This window comes from Nanorana parkeri, unplaced genomic scaffold, assembly GCF_000935625.1.
Source record: "Nanorana parkeri isolate BGI_ZX_2015 unplaced genomic scaffold, ASM93562v1 scaffold1127, whole genome shotgun sequence".
NCBI lineage: Eukaryota > Metazoa > Chordata > Amphibia > Anura > Dicroglossidae > Nanorana > Nanorana parkeri.
In genome coordinates this window covers 25,542-50,752 of record NW_017307395.1, presented here as the reverse complement: position 1 = coordinate 50,752, position 25,211 = coordinate 25,542, and the positions used below count along the sequence as shown (strand labels likewise).

The following is a 25,211-nucleotide window of genomic DNA, read 5'->3' as shown; positions in this document are numbered from 1 at the left end:
GCAACCTCTTTATTGTCAGTAGTATTCTCAATAAGCTTTATGCCCACCTGGGGAGCTCACCGAGTCGACTGTATTATACATCCTAATATGGGTTACTGTGGTTGGGAGGCAGGAAAGAGGTGTCCCCGATCTTGTCCCTATTTACAGTTCATCACCGTTGTCCTCCCCTTTGTTACTAGGGGACACTGGGTCGAGTTGGTGAGATCATCTAGGGCAATGGTTCTCAACCTGTATAACTTCAGGACCCACATTTGTCCTCGGTCATTAAGTCGTGACCTAAGCTGCACTGCTATAGAATGCACGGCAGTGTGGGCTGCTGTGCTGTGATGGAGCTCCATTCATAAGTGCTTTGCTATTCTAGCAGATGTTCCCCTACCTCCAATTTTTTTTTCTCTCTTTCTTTACTCTTTTCCCTCTCTCCCCCTTTGTATCTTTCTTCCCTCTCAGTTCCCCTTCACCTTATCTCGGTAATACATTCCAATAATCGTATTTCCTCTGCGGATTGTCGGGACATGGAGGACCTACAGCTGGTCACTATTAATGCGAAGGGCCTCAATAACCCCTGAGAAAGGGAGACTATTACTACAGGATCTTAGGAGATGGAGATCTCATGTGGCCTTCATCCAAGGAACCCATTTTAGAGCTGAGGCTGCTCCCTCGCTTAGGGATTCCCACTTTCCGGTCTCTTACCACTCTTGCAATGTGTCCTCAAAATCGAGAGGGGTTTCCATTGTACTTTCTAGACAGGTTCCCTGTCATGGTTCCCTGCAAGACTGATGCCGATGGCCGCTATTTGTTCCTGAAAGGTCGGATTGATCTTACTGTGGTCACTTTTGTGGCAATCTACGCTCCATACACTATCCAGGTTTTTTTTCTGGAAAATATTCTGAATTTGTTGTTGAACTTTTCAGAGGGAGTTTTGATCCTTGGAGGTGACTTTAATGTCACTATGGATCCATCCATGGATTCGACTTCTGGCTCCTCCTTCTCCCCTACACCAGGCAGACGTATCCTCCGATAATTTTTTCGTTCTCAGCTTGTTGATACCTGGCGTCTGCAACATCCAAATATGAAAGATTATACATTCTATTCTGAGCCCCACTACACGTACTCACTCATAGACATGTTTTTTATTCAACAGTAACTACTAGCATTGATCACTGCCACGGACATAAGCACTATCACCTGGTCGGACCATGCTCCAGTTTTTTTTTTGAGACTCACTCTTTCTGATCTCCCTTCCCACAAATCGTGGAAGTGGCGTCCTTATGACAGTCTCCTCCAGGACCCAAACAGCCTGTCGGATGTCACTAAGGAATTACGCTCCTATTTTGACCTTAATGATGTTGAGGATTGTGATCCAGTGCTCCTATGAGAAGCCCACAAAGTTTATACAAGGGGGGTTTTGATCAAGCATGGCTCCCGTGTTAAGCAGCAGAGAAATGCCAAACGTTTAGATCTCTTGCATACTCTTCATGGTTTGGAGCTTCAACATAAATCAACCTGCTCTCCTGCCATACTTCCAGATATACTTTTCCTATGCTGGCAGATAAACTCCTTGACCTCTTATAGGGTATAAAAGTACCTCTTATAGGGTACAGGGTATAAAAGCGACACTCACATGTTGTAGGTGGAAATTTTACGAATCCGGAGATAGGTGTGGGAAATTACTAGCGAGAGCACTGCAGGATCAGCGGATGCTCTTATATGTTCCACATATTGTAAAACTTCAACATTTTAAAGTTACACTCCCAAAGGCTATTGCTAATGCCTTCCAAGAGTACTACTTGAAATTGTACAACTTGCGATCTACACCTGATCCTGTAATTCAGGGCTCATTGCATGATAGGATCTCCTCCTACCTGAATTAAACTAATATGCCCTCCATAGATACTCAAATAAGAGAAGCATTGGAATCCCCCATAACACCTGACGAGTTACTTGCGGCGCTTAAAACTACTATGTTGCAACAAAATGATGCACACACATATAATTACAATGCAGCATTTTACAACACACGACAATGCGTCACAATGCTTTGCCATGCGCTGCCACACACAGTTGAATGTTATTTAAAAAGGAAAAAAATCAAGTACTTTGATGTGTTTAACAATGCACTGAAGCACATGTGCATAACGCACATCACAATACGGTGCACACTGTTGCATATGTATGTTGTGTGTGTGTTTGTAGGGCACCTCCCCCCTACACACACATTTAACATACATATGCAACAGTGTAAATCTTATTGTGGTGTGCGTTATGCACATGTACTTTGGTGTGTTTTATTTATTTTTTAACTATTTTTTTAATTATTTTATTATTTTTATTTTTTTACTTTACTGTTTAGACTTTGGGGAAATATCAGGGGTCCAAATAGACCCCTGATATTTCTCTTTTGAGATAGAAAAAGAGATTGAATCCTCAATCTTCTTCTCTGCAGCCCCAGGACTTACTGAACAGGAAATGCTAAAAACAGAACTCCTGTCCATTCATAAACTGAGGAGATATAGTATCTTTACTATCTCCTCACTGACGAATGAAAAGGAAGTAATGTATGCAGAGCTCCTCTTGTCCCTTCATAAACTGAGGAGATAGTTTATTTTGTCCGCAGTCATGAATTTACAAGTGATCTGTAGTGCTTTCTGTTCATTCATAACTGGGGACATAGCAAACATTTAATATCTCAGGTATAAATGAACAGTACTGATCACTCGAGTTTGTTCAGTAAAGGGAACAATCGGTAAATATTACACATATTTATCGATCTTCCACTCGGCATCTTGAACTACTCTGCCCTGCCTGTCACTGAATCCTCCTGCCTGTAGCTCAAGTCTACCTGCTGGGTGCCAGCAGCATGGTCCTCACTGTGTCCCCTCTGATCCCTGCCGTCTATGCCAATACAGGCGGGGGAGAGCAGCGGGGATTGGAAGGGACACAGCGGGACATGCAGGGGAACAGACTGCCGGTGATCAGTGGGGAGGATGAAGCGGCAGACATGGAGAGTGCAGAGTGACGGGAATGGCTGTGATGGGGGGAGTCTAATTTTCAATAAATGGCAGCTTGTCAGCCACTGGTGACAGCTATTCATGTACACAGAAGTTTTTGGGGAACCCTTCTGTTAGGGTTAGGGTTGCTAAAGAAGTGACCATGAGCCAACATAAGGCATACTGAGCTGACCAGCTACAAACATTTTTGTTCTGCCGCATGCATTACGTTGGTAACAGTGAAGGGGTTAAACCCACCCTGTTATTTAGATAGAAAGGAACTCTACAGATGAGGTTTTCCTACCTCAGAAAGTGGTTACATATATAACAGAGAGGACAACTGGATCTCAGGACGCCATCTATGTCATATTGTAACAAATATTCATAGGTTGGGGGAGGGGGCCTTGGATACCATCTTTCGCTCACATATAATGCTGTTTTAAGATCATTACACTGGAGATTTGACTATTTTTTACCTTAAGTTATGCAATTCGAACAGTTAACACTTATCCCAGACTCCACAGCACTACGATTGCATTATGGAAAGATTGGATAACAATGTTTAACAAACTTTCACACCTGCCATCATATTATTGGACAAACAACATCTGCCTTGACACATTGTATGACACCACAGTGAATGGTTTTAGATGACTAAGTTAACCATTAGAACTGAGTAAGTCACTTGGATGTGTATCGGAACTTTAAGTACTTCTAATAATACTACAACATTTTTTCTTTAATTCGCTGCCTATATTTTATATCATAGATGGAGAAAAACGTGAAAAATATGGCCTTTTAGCTTTCAAATATCACTTTTTTTCCAAATCTTCATTAACATGATTGGTATATGTTGATAAACAAGTGTATACATTTTAGGGGGTTATGTTTTTTCCATTACTTGTTCTAAGTTTCGCTGTAACCCGGAAATAACTACATCATTTAATCTGGTGGATTGAAAACAAATGAACAACCCACCTTTACTGTTCTGTTTCAAAAGTTGCTTTATGCTTTGACATACCTCCTTTGGACCTCAATCCTTCCGGGCAGTATGGTTACTAGATGAATCAGCACAATCCACAGATGGTCTAACTTTCCAATAAGACACAGAAGCTTAATAAATACAGTTTGACTTCTCTAAGTATTTTTACAGAGGATGTTTGCTGGTCATTTGTAGTGTAAAAAGACAATAATCTTCCAAACCTAGTGTCTGCGATGAAGGCTAGCAATAAACTGAGGGAACATGGAAGAAGGGAGGGTCTATTTACGACTATACCAACTGACACTAAGCAAGAGGGGAGAACAGTGGGAAATACCAAATGTATACAGAAAAACAAGTTGTAGTAGCGCTAATCTACCACTAGATGTCGGGCTAATACCACAACATAATACTATGCAATCAAATACATAGCAGTGTAATACCAATAACAGAAAATAACAGTGGCTGTAGCAACACATGTACAATTTACAGATTTAGATTTAACAGTAAGTCTGTAGACTCGACATGAAGTAAAGGGTTATCTTTCTGTTCTGGTGGCAACTCAAATTTTTGGATTTCCCCTTGCTGTCATTTTTAGCGACACTGGTAATCAGGTAATCTGACCCCAATAAAAACCTGCCAGTGGTTTTACCCCTCACCACTCTAGATCTAAATCCATAAATCTCTAACAGCACTCCACTGAATTCCTGGCAAACAGCTGAATACAGAGTTGAAAAGGGCAAAAAAAGAAAAGCCTTTTAAAGCTTTCACTGCCAGAGTCTTTTTTTTTTACCATGTTTTTTGCACACATGTTAAAATCCACATTTTAGGCCTGATAATTAGTTAACCGCCCCCCCTTCCCCAGAATTATATATTACCTTAACTTAAAGACCCTGTAGAATGAAATAGTGGCAGTTGCAAATTTTTATGTCGCATGATATTAGCTCAAGTGTTAATTAAACCCCATATTTCAGTAAAATATACGTTTACGTTAATTTTCATGCTCAAAAACACAATACCCAATTTTTTTGGTACAATTTAAAAGAGGAGCTTAACACATAGTAAACATATACCCAACATGCTAAGAGTCAAAATTGTGAATGTCTGTGCAGCAGCAAAAAACTACAGTACTCCAAATTAGCCATAGGCGACGCTTTCAACGCCTATGCAAGTCATCAGTTTAAAGTTAACTGTGACTAATGGCCCTAATATTGTTGCTCTCATTATGGTGTATGTCAGGCTCAAAATTTCAAGTCCTGAGCTACTAGCCAGGCCTTAAAAGTTACTCGCCACCAGTTGCCCCACCTAACCCGTACCCTGCCCCGTAACAACACACAATACAGAAGTCAGTGGTGCAATGCCGAATACAGAGGCCAGCGATGTGACGCACAGTACAGAGATCAACAGTACAGAGGTCAGTGTGACGCACAGCGCAGAGGTCAGTGTAATGCACAGCGCAGAGGTCAGTGTGACACACAGCGCAGAGGACAGTGTGACGCACAGCGCAGAGGTCAGTGTGGCGCACAGGTCAGTGTGACGCAGAGCTGTCAGTGTGACGCAGAGTGGTCAGTGTGACGCACAGAGCAGAGGTCAGTGTGACGCGCAGAGGTCAGTGTGATGCACAGCGCAGAGGTCAGTGTGAAGCACAGCGCAGAGATCAGTGTGACGCACAGCGCACAGGTCAGTGTGATGCGCAGAGGTCAGTGTGACGCACAGTGCAGAGGTAAGCAGTGTAAGGAAGAAAGAAAAGGGACTTACAGTGCACTTAGCTAATGGTAGTCGGGTGCCCTCTTATTTCTCCTGGTGGTGGGGGGGGTATAGAAATCCTGAATGTAGGGAGATAAAACTTTATTTTCCCGCGCTGCATACATTTCTGGCCGAGTGTCTCACTGTCTCTGCAGTCTTCCTCCCAGCCTGGCAGCTGAGGTGGGCGGAGGAAGCTCCTCGGCCGCTCTGAAGCTGCAGCTATAGAGGAGGGCGAGTGGAAATTTTGAGGCCTGGTGTATGTGATACCTAATATTTGTGCCACAATCGTTGTTTTAGTACGTAGGCGCACCCAATATGTGTTTGCTTTAGTATGTAGGTGGGAACGGGGGGCTTTAAAAAAAATGTTTGGGGTGTTTTTAAAGTTGTTTTATTTAACTTTATTTTTTTTAAACTTTGTTTTTGTTTTTGTTTTTTTACTTAATTGCTATCACATGTAATAGCAGTTTTGTGATGATATGTGTTCTTTAAGGAAACGTTAGGGGTCTGATAGGCCTCTAATGTCATCTTTCCAGCCCATTAAAACTGATCGTGCTTGATCAGCTTCTTCCCTGGCCTCTCTGGCCGGGGAATGACAGCTAAGAAACCGGAAGTGATTAAATCATTGTTGCTTCTAGTTTCATTCAGTGGGGTAGTGATCAGTGAATAGATGTGCCCCCCCCCTCCCCCATCCACACACACACACCCGCTTACTCCTGCAATACTGGTCCTGGGCCCACAGAATTGCAGCGGGGGTAACACGTTTACCAGCCCCTGGAAGTGATCAGTTGGCTTTACAGTCACCCAAATCGCTTCCAGTGTAAAGCTACAGTACAAGGGCCCGCTACTACCAACATATGACATACGTCAGCAGCAGCAGCAAAAGGGTTAAAAGACACATACTTTGTTGAAACCAGTTTAGTCTATCCTCTCTAGTTATTTATTTTGGAGTGGCCTTTATTCTGGTTATATCATTCGGTTTGTTTGAAATTGTATATATTGCATGAAAAAAATTATTTTATGGCAGTGTTTTTGTGCTTCTGTTGAACTAATTCATTGTTTCTTAAAACCAGAATGTCACTGGCAGACTTTTGGTTGGCTTACGCTGGTGCAACCAGATTGATGAAGATGGGAAAAGTCATTGGATTTTTGAAGCCAAAAAGGTATTTTCAGACTATTAAGTGACAAATTGAAAGAGTACCATAGTAGCTAATCTGATATAAACTTAATGTTTTGTAGAACTAGGCAGCTAGATAAACACCCTGAACTCTTGAGTAATGCAGAATAAACGTTATTTTTCTTGTAGTACAAATGGTACTGAATAGTATGGTTCTTGCCGTAGAAAAAAAAAGTAATGTCCCAGAATGTGAAGGGAATGAATGGTAAGCATATGGAAATGGAGACAGGCTCATTTGACTGCTGATGTCCAGTGTCTCTATAGAGACCGCAATTAAACTCGCATTTTCAGAAAGATCTAAAGAAATGCCTGTATTATTATAAAGCTTTTATTTTACAAATATACATTTAATAAACACAGGGCCCACCCAAAAAATTATGTTTCAGAGCATTATTAGTTTTCAAAAGACAGAATGCAGCAGAAGCTGCTTACTTTCAGACTGTCTTTAATTCGTAGTCTCTATTCACATCTGAACACAGCAGACAGGGGGAAAGTGGGGAGGGGGAATATAAACAGAAAACCAGTGCTCTGACTTATTCATTTTTGTGTGTAAATATGAGCTTAAAAGATGTAGGTTAGTTACCTGCTGTCCTGCAGTTTAAGTAACCCTAGTTCTTTTACTAAAACATGCTGACAGGTATGAGATGCATGTACCTTCAGCATCTTTTAGTGCCCCTGCTTTGTGTCAATGCTGGGCAGTTCCATTTGGACAAAGCTATGTAGTGCTTAAGGTTGCCTGCCCACTCCCCATTCCCTATTAAACCATCACAACGAGGGGATGTATCACTGGCTGATAGGAATATGAGGGGGATGAAGCTTTAGGTAGGCTAAACATTTCCTAATCGGAATCCCCACCCCGATTCAGGTGATGGGGGAACTGAAAGCTGATGCAGGTATCAGCATGTACCTCTATGGCAGTCTGCAACTTTTTTTTTTGGTTGTTAAAGGAGAGCATGAGAAACATGTAACTTCATGAACTGCATAAAATTAGCAGGGCCCACCTAACTTATCATTGAAATATACTTAGACAACTATATAACCACTCATCTCAGCACTACAGATCTACAATACCTCCCAAAAAACAAAGTACAATGTGCAACTCAAAACATGTGTTACATAAAATAAACACCACTGTGAAAGTCCATGTGACAAGGTGTGTAATCAATGAAGAATAATCCATCGGTTACTACACAAGCTGAGGTCTATGGGTATAGACGAATTAGAGAAAACTGGCTACAGGAACGGGTACAAAGAGTATCGATAAATGGCTCCTTCTCGGATTGGGCTAGGGTCATGAGTGGCGTGCCACAGGGCTCTGTGCTGGGCCCCATGCTGTTTAACCTATTCATTAACGATATTGGGGAGGGGGTAAACAGCCATGTTTCAGTGTTTGCTGATGATACCAAAATCGGGAGGGTAATAGACACTGAATTAGACAACATAACATTACGGGGGGATCTGGATAAAATAGGGGAGTGGACAACTACATGGCAGATGAGGTTTAATGTAGATAAATGTTAAGTTGTGCACTGTGGGGTTAAAAATAAGAAAGTGGATTACACACTAATGGGAACTCCACTAGGGAAGTCCGAAAGGGAAAAAGATTTGGGGGTCATCACATCCTGGATAATAGCTCGCAGTGTCAGGCTGCGGTAAAAAAAAAGCAAGCATGGTCCTGTCCTATATTAAAAAGGGAATGTTTTGCAGGGACAAGTCTATAATTTTGCCACTTTATAGATCACTAGTTCGGCCCCATCTGGAGTATGCGGTCCAGTTTTGGGCACCAGTGAATAGAAAGTATATCCTTGAACTGGAAAGAGTCCAGAGGAGGGCAACCAAACTCATAAAGGTGATGGAGGACCTGAGCTATGAGAACAGGCTACTAAATTTACGCATGTTCTCATTGGAAGTAAGGAGATTAAGGGGGGACATGATTCTAATGTACAAAATGTTTACCGGGGATAAAAACATTAGCAGCAAACTCTTTACAATTAACTCCATGACAAGGACGAGAGGCCACCAGCTAAAATTGGTGGAAAAACAATTTCAGCACAAGGGGCGAAGGGGTTTCTTCTCAGTTAGATCAGCCAGGTTCTGTAACTCGCTGCCATATGCTGTGATTTCAGCTGAAAGTGTGCAATCGTTCAAGAGGCGATTGGACGATTTCATCAGGGACCGTAATATTCAGAGGTACTAGTCTTTGATCTTTTATTTTTGCTCCCTAAAGGTATACACTCATAAGAATGAGAACGCACAAATACCTATACATACACACACATCAGTAGGACTATACACATACACACAATAGGTTGGACTTAATTGACCAATGTTCAGAGATTCAAGATCTCCATTGTCCTTCAATGAAAGCAGAGAAAAGGATTTTATGTTGAGTACAAAAAAAAATCCTTTTTTTTTTTGTCTAAATTTGTGGTATAGGAAAATACCTATGGAATGGATCGATATTTATCAGAAATGATTAGTACATACAAAATAAATTGCCACATTTTTTACATTCTGTTGCACCAATTTTCTACTCTTTGTCAAAAGGAAATTGGTTTTTGAGACGGTTTCTTCAAGTATATGTAAAACCAATCACTAACATAAGCTTAAAAGTGTTAATGTAAATTCAAAAGTCATTTTCAACCTTTTTGTAAATCTGCAGCTTTCATTAGTTTGAAGATTTCAGATTTTCATTACCTGTTAATCCTACAAGGAAGGCGCTGGTTCATGTACCTGTTCTAGGATGGGATTGCTGTCTCTATCAATTCCTCCCCTGCATTGTCACCATGTCAAATGTGGTTCTGGCTGAGACTAGAAGTGTCCAAGCTGATGCTTCATAAACAGCCATATCTCACTGCTGTTCCCATAAGTCTTGCAATAACCTCCTTGGGTATAATATGTTTACCTTTGATAGTTACACACTGCTTCCAGGTTGGCATTACTTGTGCTCCATTGTATGTGTACCTGTATCTGTGGGTTGGAAATAAAATATATTTTCCAGGACGGATTTATCTTTTGTGCCTGTGCTACATGACAGTTAATGACAAAGGTGGCATGTTCTTTCTATGATTGTGATCAAAACAACTGCTGAAATAATTCTTAAAAAAGTTTAGTTTGCTAAAGCATGGTGTATCATAAACAATTATTTTTTGTTTACTGTTTTCACCCTTCTTACATCAAGAAGAAGTAACTATTTTAGAAGAAGTAGTCCAAAACTTCTAGCCTGCAAAATCTGGGAACAGGTCCTCTTCAAATTGAAGGGGTGCCCCCACTAGTGGGGGGATGCCTCTGAGCCTTCTCGGCCTTCTGAGTACGGGACATTCCTGGTGTCAGGGTCAAGAGCATCATAACCAAAGGTTACACAGTGAAGTTTTGCTTACTGCCTCCTCCTTTATTGTTTTCGTTCCAGAGGTAGAAAGATTTCATGGGTATTTCAACCTGTTCACTGATCCCAAAGCAAAATGAGGTTCACCCTATTCTTGATCTGAAGATTCTCAACGGGTTCCTGTGGGTTAAAAAGTTACGTAGCCTACCTGATCAGTCAATGCCTCCCTTTCAGTCATGTGATTTTCTGGCCTCAGTGCACATTAAGGATGCATATTTGCACATACCCAATTTTCCTGCTCACCAGTGCTACCTGTGTTTTGTTGTGGACATGCAGCACTACCAATTTGTTGACCTTCTATTGGGCCTGTCACTGGACCTCAAGGTCTTGACCACAATGCTGGTCTATTATGGCTCTGCTTTGGTCTCAAGGAATCCATAGAGTACTTGGACAACCTTCTCCTCTGTGATTAGTCAACAAGAGTCTTAATGATACAAACCATACAGGGGTTTGGATTGGCCCTGAATCTCCAGAAGTCGATGATTGAACCCTCACATTGGAGTACCTGGGCCCAGTCTTGGCCAAGACCCTGTCCAGAGTCTTCCTTTCTCTGGAAAAGATCCAATGTCTCTCGTACCATGCTCAGATCTTTCAGTCCTGGAGTTGCTAGACCATTGGTTTTGCATGAAGGTCCTCAGCTTAATGGTGTCCTCCTTTGAAGCAGGCCCATATTTTCCACTCTCTTCATTCCAGGCCTCAACATTGTGGCAAGGTGGGACAATCGGGCCTTGCAAAGGACAAGACATGTCCTTTTGTGGTAGATCTCCAAACCGGCACTGAAATCAGGGAAATCCTTCCCCCCACGGTCTGAAAGGTGCTCGCAACTGTTGCAAGTCTGCCAGACTGGGTACAATTCCTGTAAAACCTCTCAATTCAATTCCCCCCCCTTTTTGGACTCCAGAAAATAGTCCCTTCACCCCTTGGTGTAGGTGGGGGGTGCCAGACATGAAACTTATGGCATTCAAGTTTATCAACAAACTGCACAGATCTGTCGCCAAGTCCAGGAATCACAGAGACTTTGTAGTGGATGCCTTGGTGACTCCATGGGATCAATTCAACCTGATCCTTGTCTTCCCTTTTCCGAAATTCTTGCCTTGCCCACTTTGCAGGATACAGACGGAAGGCCTCATTGCTCCTAACTGGCCCAGGATAGCGTAGTAAGGGATGCAGCGCTACCAAGTATTTGGGTGAGTAATCGTACTCGCCCAAATGCTCCGATACTTACCTCCCGAAACTGGATTTTCCGGTCAGATGAAGATTTCCTCTGACCGACGGTGCCGCGAGGGAACATGGAGCTGGCTTTCCTGTCTATTAGGAAGCCGGGTGGTGGATAATGACTCACCACCCGGCTTCCCAGAGTCGGCTTCCCGGCCAATCAGGAAGCCGGGCGGTGGGTAATGACCCGGCTCATAGTTACATAGTCAGGTTGAAAGAAGACACATGTCCATCGAGTTCAACCTACCACCCGGCTTCCTGATTGGCTGGGAAGCCGGCTCCATGCTGATTGGCAAGGAAGCCTGCTTTCTGGCCAATCAGCATCGAGTCGGCCAAACAACTGGCTCCATGCCGATTGGGCGGGAAGCCGGCTCCATACTGTTTGACTGGCTCAATTCTGATTGGCCAGGAAGCTGGCTCAAAGATGATTAGCTGGGAAGCTGGCTTCCTGGCCAATAAGCATCGAGCAGGCCAAACAGCATGGGCTGGCTTCCAGGGAAAAAAAATAATTCCTGTTTTCCCGATTGTCCGGGAAGTTGGCTCCATGCTAGCGGAAGTACCGGTATCGGTACTCGGTTTTGGCGAGTACAGATAGATAAATATCGGTACTTGTATTCAATACCAAAAAAACGGTATCTTAGCATCCCTAAAACAGACTTAGTCAAACCCCTTTCAAACTCTCCATGTGCTCTTCTGAATCATCCAAAACTCATGTCCCAGTGACTGGTTTTCTACTTCTTCACTCCTTAAAGCTAGGAAATCAACCTCCCCGCAAGGTCTACCATCACACCTAAAAGGCTTATTTTACTTGGTGCTAAGATAGGAAGTTCCTTCAGCTTCTTTTCCCAAGTCTTAAGGCACCATCTAGCATCACATTTTTGTTTGGCAAATCTTTACCAGTGACTCCCTAGTGAAGGCCTTTGTGTGTGGGGTTGCTCATTTTGCTGGGGGTTATGCAGGCCCTTTAAGCTGAAGGGCAAAGTTCCCCTTTTCCAGTCAAAGTTCACTCTACTTGAAGCGCTAATGCTTTTGGACCTTTCAGCACCAGGCTTTGGTATCCCGAATCTTTAAGGCTGCCACCTGGTCTTCTGTTCACATTTTTGCCAAGTGGATACTCAGGCCTCTGCAAAATTCAGATTCGTTCACAAAGCTCTCCAGACGGCCCTGAATTTTGGGCCCCTTCTGGGGTTTGTTTGTGGCTTTTCACTGGCCTGTTAGCTGTTATTTTCTGCATTGCCCATCCCTTTCTTGTGCTACGTGTGTACTTCTGTTAGGTTCCAAAATTAACTCCCTGTGTCCAGTAATGTACTTCAAGAATTGGATTTGTGTGTGTGTATACTGCTCTGAATTTCAATAACCCTGTATGTTTTGTGAACTGAGGAATTCATCCAGGTGTTTTTTGAGGCAGTTTTAGTTTCCCGCTTATACAGCTATCTGTGGAAGTGAATTCCACATCTTTACCTTTCTCTCAAAGCAAAATACCCCTTACGCAGTTTATGTTTATACCTCCTCCCCTCACAACATCATGTTGTGCCCTCGCGTCTGCCTCACGGTACTTAGTTTAAGTAGTGTGTTCCCAATACTGCAGTCCCCACTGATGAGTTTGTAAACTGCGATCATGTGACCTCTTAAGCGCCTCTTCTCTAAAGAACACAATCCTAATTTTTGTAGGCTTTCTTGATAACTCAGACCCTCCATACCGCTTATTAATTTGGTTGCCCTTCATCTTAATGTTTTATATACAGATGTTGATAGTGTAATGTTTACGGATGATAAAGATATAGTTTACAATCCTGGGTGTCAATCTCCATTAGTGATGCACTTTTTTTACATAACGCATCCAGACAAAAAAAAATACCTCCACTCGTTCCCTTACCGATCATCTCCCTGCAGAGAGTAGTGACTGTCAGTCACCGCTCCCCACAGGGATTCCCCTCTACCCTCTCCGATCCTTCGGCGCTGACTGGAGAAATGGACGGGGAAGGGGGTGGGCATAGTTGGCTCTGCCTCTAGATAGGCAGCGCCCGCTGTCAATCAGCCAGTGGGGTGGATCTAGACAGCATTGTTGGGATCCGTCCCAGCTGCGGAGCTCTCAGCATATGCCCGCTATATACTGAGTTTTAGGTCATGGGAGGACATTAGTATATGTCCCCCTGTGACCCTAAAGAGAAATATCTGGAAAAAAGGTTACCCCATAGTTGTCTTTTAAGCAGTACTTATCGAACATCAAGCTAAGTTCTGGAAATGCTTTGGCTGACAAATGTGCTTAAAGATCCTCTAATCCACCTAAAAGTTCACTGACATATCCTGATTGTGCTTATTAAGGTTATGTAAAATTATTATTATTATTATACAGGATTTATATAGCGCTAACATTTTGCGCAGCGCTTTACAATATAAGGAAGACATTACAGTTACAATACAATACAAGATGGTAAGGAGGGCCCTGCCCCTGAGGGCTTACAATCTGAAAGAGGAGGGGGAAATGATACATAAGGAGGGAGCTGTGTGGGGATGAATTATTTGAGAATGTGAAGGTTCAGTGGTTAGGTCGAGGTGGGATAGGCTTCTCTGAAGAGATGAGTCTTTAGGGAACGCCTAAAGGCAGTCAAGGTGGGAGATAGACGGACAGGTTGGGGTAAAGAGTTCCAGAGGATGGGAGAGACTCTAGAGAAGTCCTGGAGGCGAGTATGGGAGGAGTGGACAAGGGAGCTGGAAAGCAGGAGCTCAATGGATGAGCGGAGGGGACGGTTAGGGTAATACTTTGAGACAAGGTCTGAGATATATCCGTGGGCAGAGTTGTGGATGGCTTTATACGTGACTGTTAATATTTTGAATTTTATCCTCTCGGCGAGTGGAAGCCAGTGTAGGGATTGGCAGAGGGGGGATGCAGACACTGAGCGGTTGGTAAGGTGAATGAGTCTGGCAGCTGCATTCATGATAGACTGAAGGGGGGATAGCCTGTGTAGTGGAAGGCCAATGAGGAGGGAGTTACAATAGTCAAGACGAGAGATTACAAGGGAGTGGATAAGTAGTTTTGCGGTTTCTTTGGTGAGGAAAGGGCACATTCTTGAGATGTTACGAAGGTGAAGGCGGCAGGATTTGGATAGCGATTGGATGTGGGGAAGAAAGGTGAGGTCCGAGTCAAGGATGACACCTAGGACCTGGGCAAGAGGGGAGGTTTGGATAGTTGTGTTATCAATCTCAACTGAAATGTTGGGGGAAGGTGCACGGGCAGGAGGAAATATCATGAGCTCAGTTTTTGAAAGATTGAGTTTTAAGAAATGTTGTGACATCCAGACTGATATGTCATTTAGTAGATTAGTGACACGCAAGGACACTGAAGGGGAGAGTTGGGATGTAAAATGGGATGTAATTATATATTGTCAAACTAGTTTGCATATTTGCTATTCTGACTTTAGGGAGGAAACTGACAGTGATACACCCAGCAAACACCCAACTTACAGTGTATGTTAACCCCTAACAATGAACTTATTTGATTTACTCCCTTTTGGTTTGTTAACCCCTTGCTGCCACCTCCCACTGTCCCTTTAATTGGGTCTTCATGTTGGGAGGTGGAATCTTTATCATGTGATTGGCAGTCACATGATCAGGAACCAGTGGGGCGGGCTCATTTACGGTGCCTGGGAGCTGTCTGTGACACCTCAGTCAGTGCTCGGAGAATGCAGTAAGCATGCTCTCAGCACACAATAGCATAGCCCCATGGACACACACATATATATATGGCAATACATAATTACATGTTTTCAGCTGTTTTTACAATTACTGCCTACTAGGGATGAGCAAATCTGCCAGGTGTGGCAACGCATGGCAATTCCACAGTGTAATTTGGCTTTCTGGTCACCCAGGGATGGATTTTGGAAAGGTGCTATGTGTCCCCTGTATTTTGGTTAGGGTCCCTTTAAGGGGGCAACCAAGTGTTACCTGCCCTGCAGGAGGAGTGGTTAAAAGAGGACACTCCACAGAAGGTGGGTGTGGAGTAGTAGGAGTCACAGAGGTGTGTGGAAAAACTGTATGAGTTGCTGACTTGTACTGAAGACTTGTACTCTGAAGACTGTTGAGAAATACCTCAAAGTCCTGGGATTGGGACACTTTGACAGTACGCGACAACTTTGTGTCAGTAAGACACTGCAACGTGTTTTTCTGAAGATAAGCAAACTTTGTGTATTGTTATGCTGAGGGAAATTTCTGTTGATGACACTGGTTGTCAGCCTTTCTGGAAAAAAAGGTTTTCCTGTTTGTGACAAACGACTTTGAGAGTGATCCCTAAAAGCTCACCACAGCTGCTAATTCCCCTGAATACAGAGGAATTTACAATACAAGGTAAAACACTCAGGGGAGAATTTATCAAAACTGGAGCAGACAAGGTCTGGAGCAGCTGTGCATGGCAACCAATCAGCTTCTCTCTTCAGTTTGTTTAGATTTGAAAATGTTGAAAATGAAAGAAGAAGCTGAATGGTTGCCATGCACAGCTGCTCCAGATTTTGTCTGCTCCAGTTTTGATAAATTACCTTCACAGGGTTTCATTCTAGCCATTTGTAGAGCTAATAGGCAAGCTATTTTCAAAAAGCATTGCGGGGGGGGGATTAAATGGCACCACAATACAGTGCAGCCAGTACACTTGCACTGCAATTCACCACTATACTCATGATCATGGCGTGTATTGCATTGTGGTGCATTGTTTTTAAATACAACAATAAAACAAGTGTCTTGTGTGATTTTGAGGGTGTTGCCATGTATTGGCAGTCCATTCATAATGAATGTGCTGGTTTTCCACAGTGCATGTTAATGCACCACAATGGCCCGGAGAAATATCAGTGTGTCTTAAATCAAATGATAACAGTTATACACTTATATAAGTAAACATCAACACACTGCATCTTTTTCAGGCATCACTCAATAATTCAGCATCAACGGAGGTTGAAGCCCGAATCTTCTGGTTGGGTTTAATTATTTGCCCCATAATATGGACTATTTTCTTCTTCAGCACATTGTTTTCTCTGAAGTTAAAATGGCTGGTAAGTAATTTTTAGGGATATATAAAAGAGCTTTGGTGTAACTATTCAGGCAGCTATTTTGAAGTTGTCACAGCCCCTCAATGTTGAACTCCAGCACAGTTTTGTTGGGTGTGGGAAAAGGTTAGAACCTCTGTTAGGTTTTTATTCCCGTTTCTGGCTGTGCACACAGGAAGTAGAAGCCAAAATCCAACCTTTGACTGTTGTCAAAAGAAGAGGTGTCCCAATTGATAGAGTTCCCTCCTTTTATGTTCTGGTGACTAATGCAAACATTTTAGATATTTAGTAATCGCTGTGACAAAAAGTATGCATGAATTGCCCTGGACATAGATAGCAATAAAAACCTGTAAAATGTGAAAAACTCCCCCGCAAATTTATGGCTTCAGCTCTCATACCTGTACACCAGCCCAGAGCATTTTTACATTTCTGCTGTGGGTAATTTAATTTGTAAAAAACTTTGTCATTACTTAAGATAAAGTGTGTGTGTGTGTGTATGTATGTATGTATGTATGTACATTATGGAGACATCAGGGGTCTACTAGACCCCTAATGTCACCTAGAGACCCCCAGAGAAGCTGATGAAGCAGATCTCTTCTGTAGCTGGAAAGTGACACTGAATGCACGAAGTGATGAAGTATACATCACTTCCTGCATTCCGGGACTGGAGAGTAGATCAAAGGGAGTTTGTGTACTAATCTCCCTTTGATCTCCTGTCCCAGAGCCGTGCCGGTCCCAGGCACAGCGGATCTCGGGACCGGCAACAGCAGTGACAGCTGTTGGTAATACAAGCGATCAGGCGTCTCAAGACACTCTGCTCCAGGGATTATTAGGGGTCTAAACATATCCCTGATGTTTCCTTTTTTGAATAAATATCTGTCACAGGAGGCTGAACGGTGCGTGAGGAGAGTCGCCGGCCGCTTACATTGCTCTCCTCCACCACACCGCTCAGCCTCCTGTGACAGTTTCTCTCCTACCCACTGGACGCTGTGCTGTGTCAGAGGGGACACAGAGCCGCGCCCAGCGGGGAGGATAAAAACCAGGGATGCACTGCAATTTCGGCCAAAAGATGGCACTTCTAACCTTAGTATTTGTTCTGGTAACCTTAGTATCTGCCAGAAGGCCTGATGTAGGTTTTCTTTACTCACAGACCCCCATCCAACCCCATATGCCAAAATATATATTGCCTTAAAAAAACTAAAGATAAAGCTTTGTAAAAAAAAATAATTCACTTTAGCCCAGCTCCTGCCAGTCCTTGGTAGGCATTGGTGACATCATTGTGCCTCATCACTGTCTCCTGGGAATGGTGGACGCTCCACCCTATTGCCTTATTGAGTTGTACAGTGTTCCTGGGAGGCAGAGATGAGGCACGGTGGCATCACCCATTCCTCCCAGAGGCCAAAACCAAAGTAAGTATTTTATTTTTTACCATTTTTTTCTTGTTAAAAACTTTTTCAGAAAAGCTTTTTAAAGCTATTTTGTATCTGGAAGGTGGGACTGTCAGTAAAGCTGATCTTCCATTTACATGGAAAATCTACTTTGAGTGACTTATAAACCAAAGCCAAACACCACAAAACTTGATCAAATGTCCAATGATGTAGCTAAACTCCGTCTGATGATATAGGCTATTACTGCTTATTTTTGTAAATGTAAATAATACATTTTGATTCTCCACACATTTATTATGAAATAATTGACATGTCTGCTTTCTCTGGATACAGGCGCTTGCGATTGCTGGCATCTCTCTTCAGTCTGCAAACCTTTATGGCTATATCCATTGTAAAACTGGAGGACAAAAAAATGTTGGAAGGGCAGCTTCTAGGTTCCTGTCCCAACAACTCTTCCAGCGGGTGAGTTTTATACTGTGCTTCAGTTGTCTGTACACCAGGGCTGTAGCTACCATGGGTCGAGTGAGGCACTTGCCTCAGGCACAGCTGAGAGTTGCACAGGCTCCAACACAGCCGTGACTCGGCAGGGAGAAGAGGGGCGGCACAGGCTCCAGCTTCTCCTCGGATCCCCGCTGCTCTCCCCCATCTGTATGGACAGAGGCAGTGGGGACCTGATGAGAAATGGAGCGCTGCAGCCAGTGGGGTGGCGGAGGTTGTGAGCTGTCACTCACAACGGCCTTGCGGTGAGGAGAGAGAGAGCCGCTCGGCCAGGATCTGACAGCGGGCGGATCTTTCTCTCCTCACTGCTCAACCATCCTGAAGTGACAGCGCTCAAAAATAAATAAAGCACCCCCCACAGACTCATGCACACATATTATTAGACATGTGCAAAGACAAAATGAACAGAAACGTAAAATGTTTTCATTAGTTGCTTCAAACTAAACACATTTTTATGCTATTTTGGATTTGGCCACCAGGGCATTCCGAGCATGCGCACCACCATCCTGGAGGCGGAGTGCATGACGTCACATGATGCCGTGCATTGCCGCTTTGGGTGACATCGCACATCTGTTGGGGGGCACAATTTTCTGTTCTTGCCTTGGGCGCAAAGGGAGCTAGCTACGGCTCTGGCCACACCCCACAGCTTATGTTGCATAGTGTCCTCCAAGCCTTACAAATGTTTGCTTTACACAACAGCAGCCAAGCTAAAAAGTTATGGCTTTATTTTGCTGTAGAGAGAATGATGGAACCAAATGTATCCATCTTCGGTGACATCATTGAGTTATCACACCTGAAGTCTACAAACAGATTACAGAGGAGATATCCCAGCAATGCTCTGCTGTTGTAACCTTCCCAGGATGCCATGCTTGGACACGATTACATCATTTGCGCCCAAATGGACCAGGAAGTAGAAAAAAAGAAATTGAAAGTAAAATAAAAATATGTTTGTTTAACTAATGAATGTAAGGTTATTTCATATCAGCCTGCAGAGCTGCATGCTAATGTGATTTTTAGTCAAAGTCCACTGTGAGAAGGAAGCCTGTGCTAATAGATTTCACACTTTTCTTATGAAACTATTTTAGAGAATGTGCCCTGCTCTGTGATCCCAAATGTGTTGAGTTGTGCTAGAGATCTAATTAAAGAGGTGAAGAATATAAAAAAACACACTCCTCTATGGTTTAAAATATACTTGTTGATTTACAGTGGACCATTTTTTTTTAATGTATTTTGTGCCCCAGACAATGTCTTACTAACATAAGGTATGTTAGTACCTGGGTGCCCCAAATGGCATACTATATACCTCTCAATGTATATAGCCTTTTTTTGTTTTGTATAGACTAAGAAATGGTTCCATTCCCTGTCTTTTTTTTTTTTTTCTTGCAAAGAGAATTACCTTTATTTCCATTCCCAAAGACACAATGGCAAGATAGAGAAAATATTTTCAAAGTAAGGGAAATATTCCACTTATTTCCCTATATGTGTAATTTTTATTTCTGGTGACAATGTGTCATTGATAATGGTCACAAGGACTAATAGAGGGGATTAATCTTCCCAGGAAGGATAGACAGCAATGAAAACCTGACAAGTGTTCTTGCACCTCACCATTCTATCCAAAACTAAGAAAAAAAAAAATAGTTTTGACTTTAGACACTCTTTAGGTAGACGGCTAACACCAAGGCAAACGGATATAGAATATTTTTAATTGTCCAAATTCAGATTGAAAATACCCACACCTGGAAGTTAGTTGTGTTCTACTGCATTTTCTGTTTGCATATATGACTGAATTCTATAAACTTCAGTGATTGGGGTGTAATCTATTATCATATTGTGTTAATTGTCATGCAAGAACTACAGATGAATCTAACTGAATGCAGTTGTCTGTGCTTGCACTGATACAGCACATAGCTTAATTTTTTAATATGGCGAGAATTTTTTTTAACTCACACTGGAGGTTAAAAAGCACGTTAAATTAAAAGGGAATAACATAAATAGAGTAGTTTTCTTCTCTGCCTTAGCCCTAGCTCGACGAACGCTCTACAAAACGCTCAAAAATATAAATCCCATTGTATTATATGGTCTCGTTCCCACCCTGGCGTATTTCCGCCCGTCCCTAACGTGCTACAAAACAGCCCACGCCTGAAAAGGTACAGATACTACTTTGGGCCGTTTTGATGCGCGTTTCCATTGGGATACAGCCAAGTAGCCTTCGGAAACGCGCGACGGTTGTGCAACTTTTTTACCGTGAATCGGGGTAAAAAACCGCGCGACAGACGCGCATATGCAATACGCCGAGGTGTGAACGGGACCTTATAGTATCAGTTTGGCAGAAATGTGAAGTTTATTGGACATATTGGCGATTTTTTGCATCTATGGAAAAAGTCCTCTAATTTTACCTTACTTCATTGAAAGATAAAATTAGTTAAAAAAAAGAAAAAAAGGTCTCATTTGAAGCTACCTGCAATGCATGGGAAGCTTACAAGAAGAACAAGCTACAGGTCACAGTGGTGAGTTTTTACTAATTATTATACTGTATGTACCCATGATCACAGACCTCATATGTACAATGTTTTTACATATCGGTAACAAGTTAATAAATGGTCTTTTCTTGTACATAAACAACTTCACGTGATATAGTCTTACTGTATCAGTTTTGTTGGTGGTTAGGAGGAACTTCTCCAATGGGGACACAACAGTAGTAAAAACTCTGAACGGGAAGAAGTAAAAGCCCAAGTCAAATTTTTATTGCTGTCTTTGTCCCCATTAAGAAGGTGTTACTGTGGCAGAAAATAAGGGGAGGTTCCCCTACAAGGACACAGACAGCAATCATCACTTGACTAGAGGTTCTAACTCTTCTCCAATTTATGCATGAAACATGAATTTTGATTTCATACACCTTTGCCTTGCAGACTCTCTGAAAGAAGTACACAACTCTATCCGAGGGGCCACGGCTATATGAATATTTCCATTACAAGGAAAGACCTATTACAGAATAATGTGTGAAATATCGTGCCTTATGTTCATTTTATAAGATCAATTTTATTTATACATATTTATTTGATTAATATTATAAATGCTAAAACAAAAGTTGTGTCTTGTGTTGCATTTTTTCTTATGGTAATAGGTCCCTGGTAAAAATGTTCATCTGTAATCTATTAATATACTCTGGTGCTTTCGGTCTATGTCTAAAGGAAACCTGTTGCAAGAGAATATCCATACTTGACTATGGACTGAGAACTGGCTACAGGAACGTGTCCAGAGAGTATCGATAATAGGCTCCTTTTGAGATTGGGCTAGGGTCATGAGTGGCGTGCCTCAGGGATCTGTGCTAGGCCCCATGCTACTCAACCTGTTTATTAACGATATTGAGTAGGGCGTAAATAGCCATGTTTCCGTGTTTGCTGATGATACTAAAATTGGGAGGGTAATAGACACAGAATTAAACACTGCAACATTACAGGAGGACCTGGATAAAATAGGGGAGTGGGCAACTATTTGGCAGATGAGGTTTAATGTAGATAAATGTAAAGTAATGCACTTTGGGGTTAAAAAAAGGCAAGCAGGATACACATTAATGGGAACTCCACTAGGAAAGTCAGAAATGGAAAAAGATCTGGGGGTCATAGTAGGCCATAGATTGAATAACAGCTTGCAATGCCAGGCTGCAGCAAACAAAGCGAGCAGAGTGCTGTCTTGTATTAAAAAAAGGGAATGCACGGGGCGTGGCCTGGACGCGATGGCGGAGAGTCGCACCTAGGACGAGCTCCGTCCGGACCCTCTGCATCCGCACTTATCCGACTCCGGTTTAGCCTACCGGCCGCCCAAGAAGCATGACGGGGAAACGGAAGACCTGCGGGAAGCCTCCAAAGACCCCAAAGCAGCCGAGGGGATCGCTGGATACCTTCCTCCGCGATCGGCGAACATGCGACCGGGCCGCAGCCAAGGTGGCGCCCGGCGGTTCACATGCTGCCGGCTCGCCTTCAGGTATGCCTTGCCCCACCCCGATCCCCTCACTATTCCTGAATGGAGACCCCCGGGACCCAGATAGATCCCTGAGATCGGGGTATTCAGACACGGCCACATCTGACGGAGAGGACCCAGACTGGGACTTGAAGGCTGCCCTCCGGTCCCTACCCACTAAAGCTGACCTCCAGGAGTTTGTCTCCCAGGTGGAAGGGGCACATAAACAGGCCATTACTGACCTCAAGGCCGACACCACACAGCTGGGCCAGAGAGTGGAGCAATTAGAGACACAATATGCTAAGGCCCTGCATACCATCTCCCTCCTGAAGGGCAAAATGCTGCAGCAGGACTCTAACATTGCAGCGCTGCACAACCAATTGGATGATTATGAAAATAGGAGCCGCTCTAACATCCGGCTGCGAGGCCTTCCAGAGGCAACCAGACCGCAAGACCTGTTGCCCACGGTGACGGGCATCTTTAACCAGATTCTAGACAGGCCAGCCGCAACGCACATTGAGATTGACCGGGTCCACAGGGCACTCCGCCCCCCTAACCAGGATCCAGATAACCCCAGAGACGTTATCTGTAGGCTGCACAAATATACAGAGAAAGAATCCATTATGCACCGCATGCGTTCTCGCTCTCATATTGACTTTGATGGCGCAAAAGTGTCCCTATACCCGGACCTCTCTAGACGCAGGCAGGCGATGAGGAGATCCCTGCACCCCTTGCTGGAGGTACTAATGTCGGCCGACATCCCCTATAGATGGGGCTACCCCTTTAGCCTAATTGCTAAAAAGAATGGGAAGACGGCAATTCTAGGCGACAAGGATGATCTACCCAGATTTCTACACCAACTTGACTTACCTCCGGTGGATTTGCCCGCATGGCACCAGCCGACCGACGACATCCGCCTGCCTCCCCGGCCCACCCCGTGGCACACAGCGGGCCCTAGACCCTCCTGTAATGCCAGAGCCCTGCCCAGAGCGCCCAGACGGCCACCAAAGAAGCCTACCTGACCAGGCTGAAGAATCACCCTTCTCTCCAGACTAAACCGCATTGAACTTTCCCCTTATGACTTTCTCCTAAGGACTGGCTTTAGTCGGATGGAATATCGCTTCCTCATGGACCTATCAGAAGCGGTTGATATGTTTTATTTCGCTGACTTTGTCCGCACCCGTTTTTGTTCATTTTATTTTCTTTTTTATGTTTTATGCTGACCATTTTTTCACCTTTCGCTTACTTGATGCAGAGGGCACCGGCCTCTCTTACTCTTTTCATGGGAGCCTCGATCTCCATGGCGTCCTACCCTGTTCCCCCAGTAGGACCTGTCTCACTACTAGAGACCTGTCAGATTTCTGACATGGCTGTCCTGGAGGGCCATCTCCACCCCGGTTGGGTGCGGTGGCCCACTAGGAGAGCGATACTTGTTCTGATTGTTCTGTTGTACATACCTTGTTGTTCATCTTATTTTTGGTTTCTCTTGTATCCCCTGCCTCTCCTTAGGTCCGTTCCCTATGGTCCGCTGGATGTGCCTTGCTCCGTTCCACCTCCTCCACCGCTCTTACCTGCTCTTCCACCATGACGGCGCTTAATGTAGTGTCCTACAACGTCCGGGGCCTTGGTTCCCCCCACAAGCGCAGTAAGTTATGGTCTGAACTTAAACACCTAAAAGCACACGTAGTCATGCTACAAGAAACACACTTCACCCCGACATCCAACGTCAGCCTACCTACAAATTTATTCTCCCAATGGTACCTTAGTAATTCACCTTCCGCTAAATCTAGGAGAGTCGCCATAGCAATTCATAAGAACTGTCATTTCGACGTTCAGGACCAATGCTCTGACGCTAATGGCAGATACCTATTTATCAAGGGTTCCATTGAGGGGATAAAAGTCACGTTTGCCGTAATCTATGCCCCAAACACACAACAATTAACTTTTTTTGACATGGTCCTCCCCAAATTACTCACCTTCACAGACGGTATGCTTATATTAGGTGGTGATTTCAATTTTAGCCGTGACCCTGCCCTGGACGTATCCACGGGGAAATCAGCCCACTCTTTTGCCGCCCTGAAACACTTTCGGCGGGCACTACAGAATCTGGCCCTCATTGACAGCTGGCGCGCACTCCACGCCCCCGACAGAGCTACCGCCCGATCTCCCTGATTAACGTAGACATAAAGATCTTTTCTAAAATATTAGCGAACAGGTTGGGACCCCTCCTACCAACCCTAGTCCACCCTGATCAAACTGGCTTTATACCACAGCGGGAAGCAAGAGATAATGCCCTTAGAGCCACTCACATTCTACACTGGGCCCGCTCTATGTCGCACCCCCCTTCCTTCCTGTTCCTCTCCTTGGACGCAGAGAAGGCATTTGACAGGGTGGACTGGGTGTTTCTGGAGGAGGTTCTGCGCAAACGGGGACTGGGAGCTGCATTGCTATCTTGGATCTCCTCCCTTTATACGACACTGGGGGCACGGCTGAGGGTGAATGGCGCCCTGTCGACCCCGTTCCCGGTTCGGAACGGGGCCAGGCAGGGGTGCCCATTGTCGCCACTACTTTTCGCCCTCACTCTTGAACCCCTATTACGAATGATCCGCTCGGACCCGAATATTCACGGGGTAAATATAGGTAGCGTGGAACACAAACTTGCGGCTTACGCTGATGTTCGTGACCCAGCCTCTCATATCCCTGCCTAACATACTCTGAGCAATAGACACCTACGGTACCCTTTCCAACTTTAAAATTAACTACTTGAAATCTGAGATCCTCCCTATCACAGTCTCTGCCCCCCATGTACTTACCCTCCAGAGGGCCTTCCCCTTTGTCTGGGCGAC

The 25,211-nt window shown here is 43.9% G+C and overlaps 1 protein-coding gene across 1 annotated transcript; it reads left to right on the top strand.

Moving 5' to 3' along the window:
- Positions 1–2,857: 2,857 nt before the first annotated feature.
- On the top strand, positions 2,858–21,437 carry LOC108796510 (Golgi apparatus membrane protein TVP23 homolog A-like). Its single transcript, XM_018567999.1, has 5 exons — positions 2,858–3,012; positions 6,776–6,872; positions 16,397–16,525; positions 18,241–18,369; positions 21,315–21,437. The coding sequence occupies exons 1-5, from the start codon at positions 2,858–2,860 to the stop codon at positions 21,321–21,323; spliced, it is 519 nt and encodes a 172-aa protein (XP_018423501.1). The 3' UTR covers positions 21,324–21,437.
- The last annotated feature ends 3,774 nt before the right edge of the window (positions 21,438–25,211 follow it).

Excerpts from the sequence above, each read along its gene's own strand:
- LOC108796510 (XM_018567999.1), top strand. The coding sequence starts at position 2,858 with ATGGTCCTCACTGTGTCCCCTCTGATCCCTGCCGTCTATGCCAATACA. Across the intron at positions 3,013-6,775 it reads GCAGACATGGAGAGTGCAGA|AAACCAGAATGTCACTGGCA; the intron begins GTGACGGGAATG and ends CATTGTTTCTTA. Across the intron at positions 16,526-18,240 it reads CTCTGAAGTTAAAATGGCTG|GCGCTTGCGATTGCTGGCAT; the intron begins GTAAGTAATTTT and ends CTCTGGATACAG.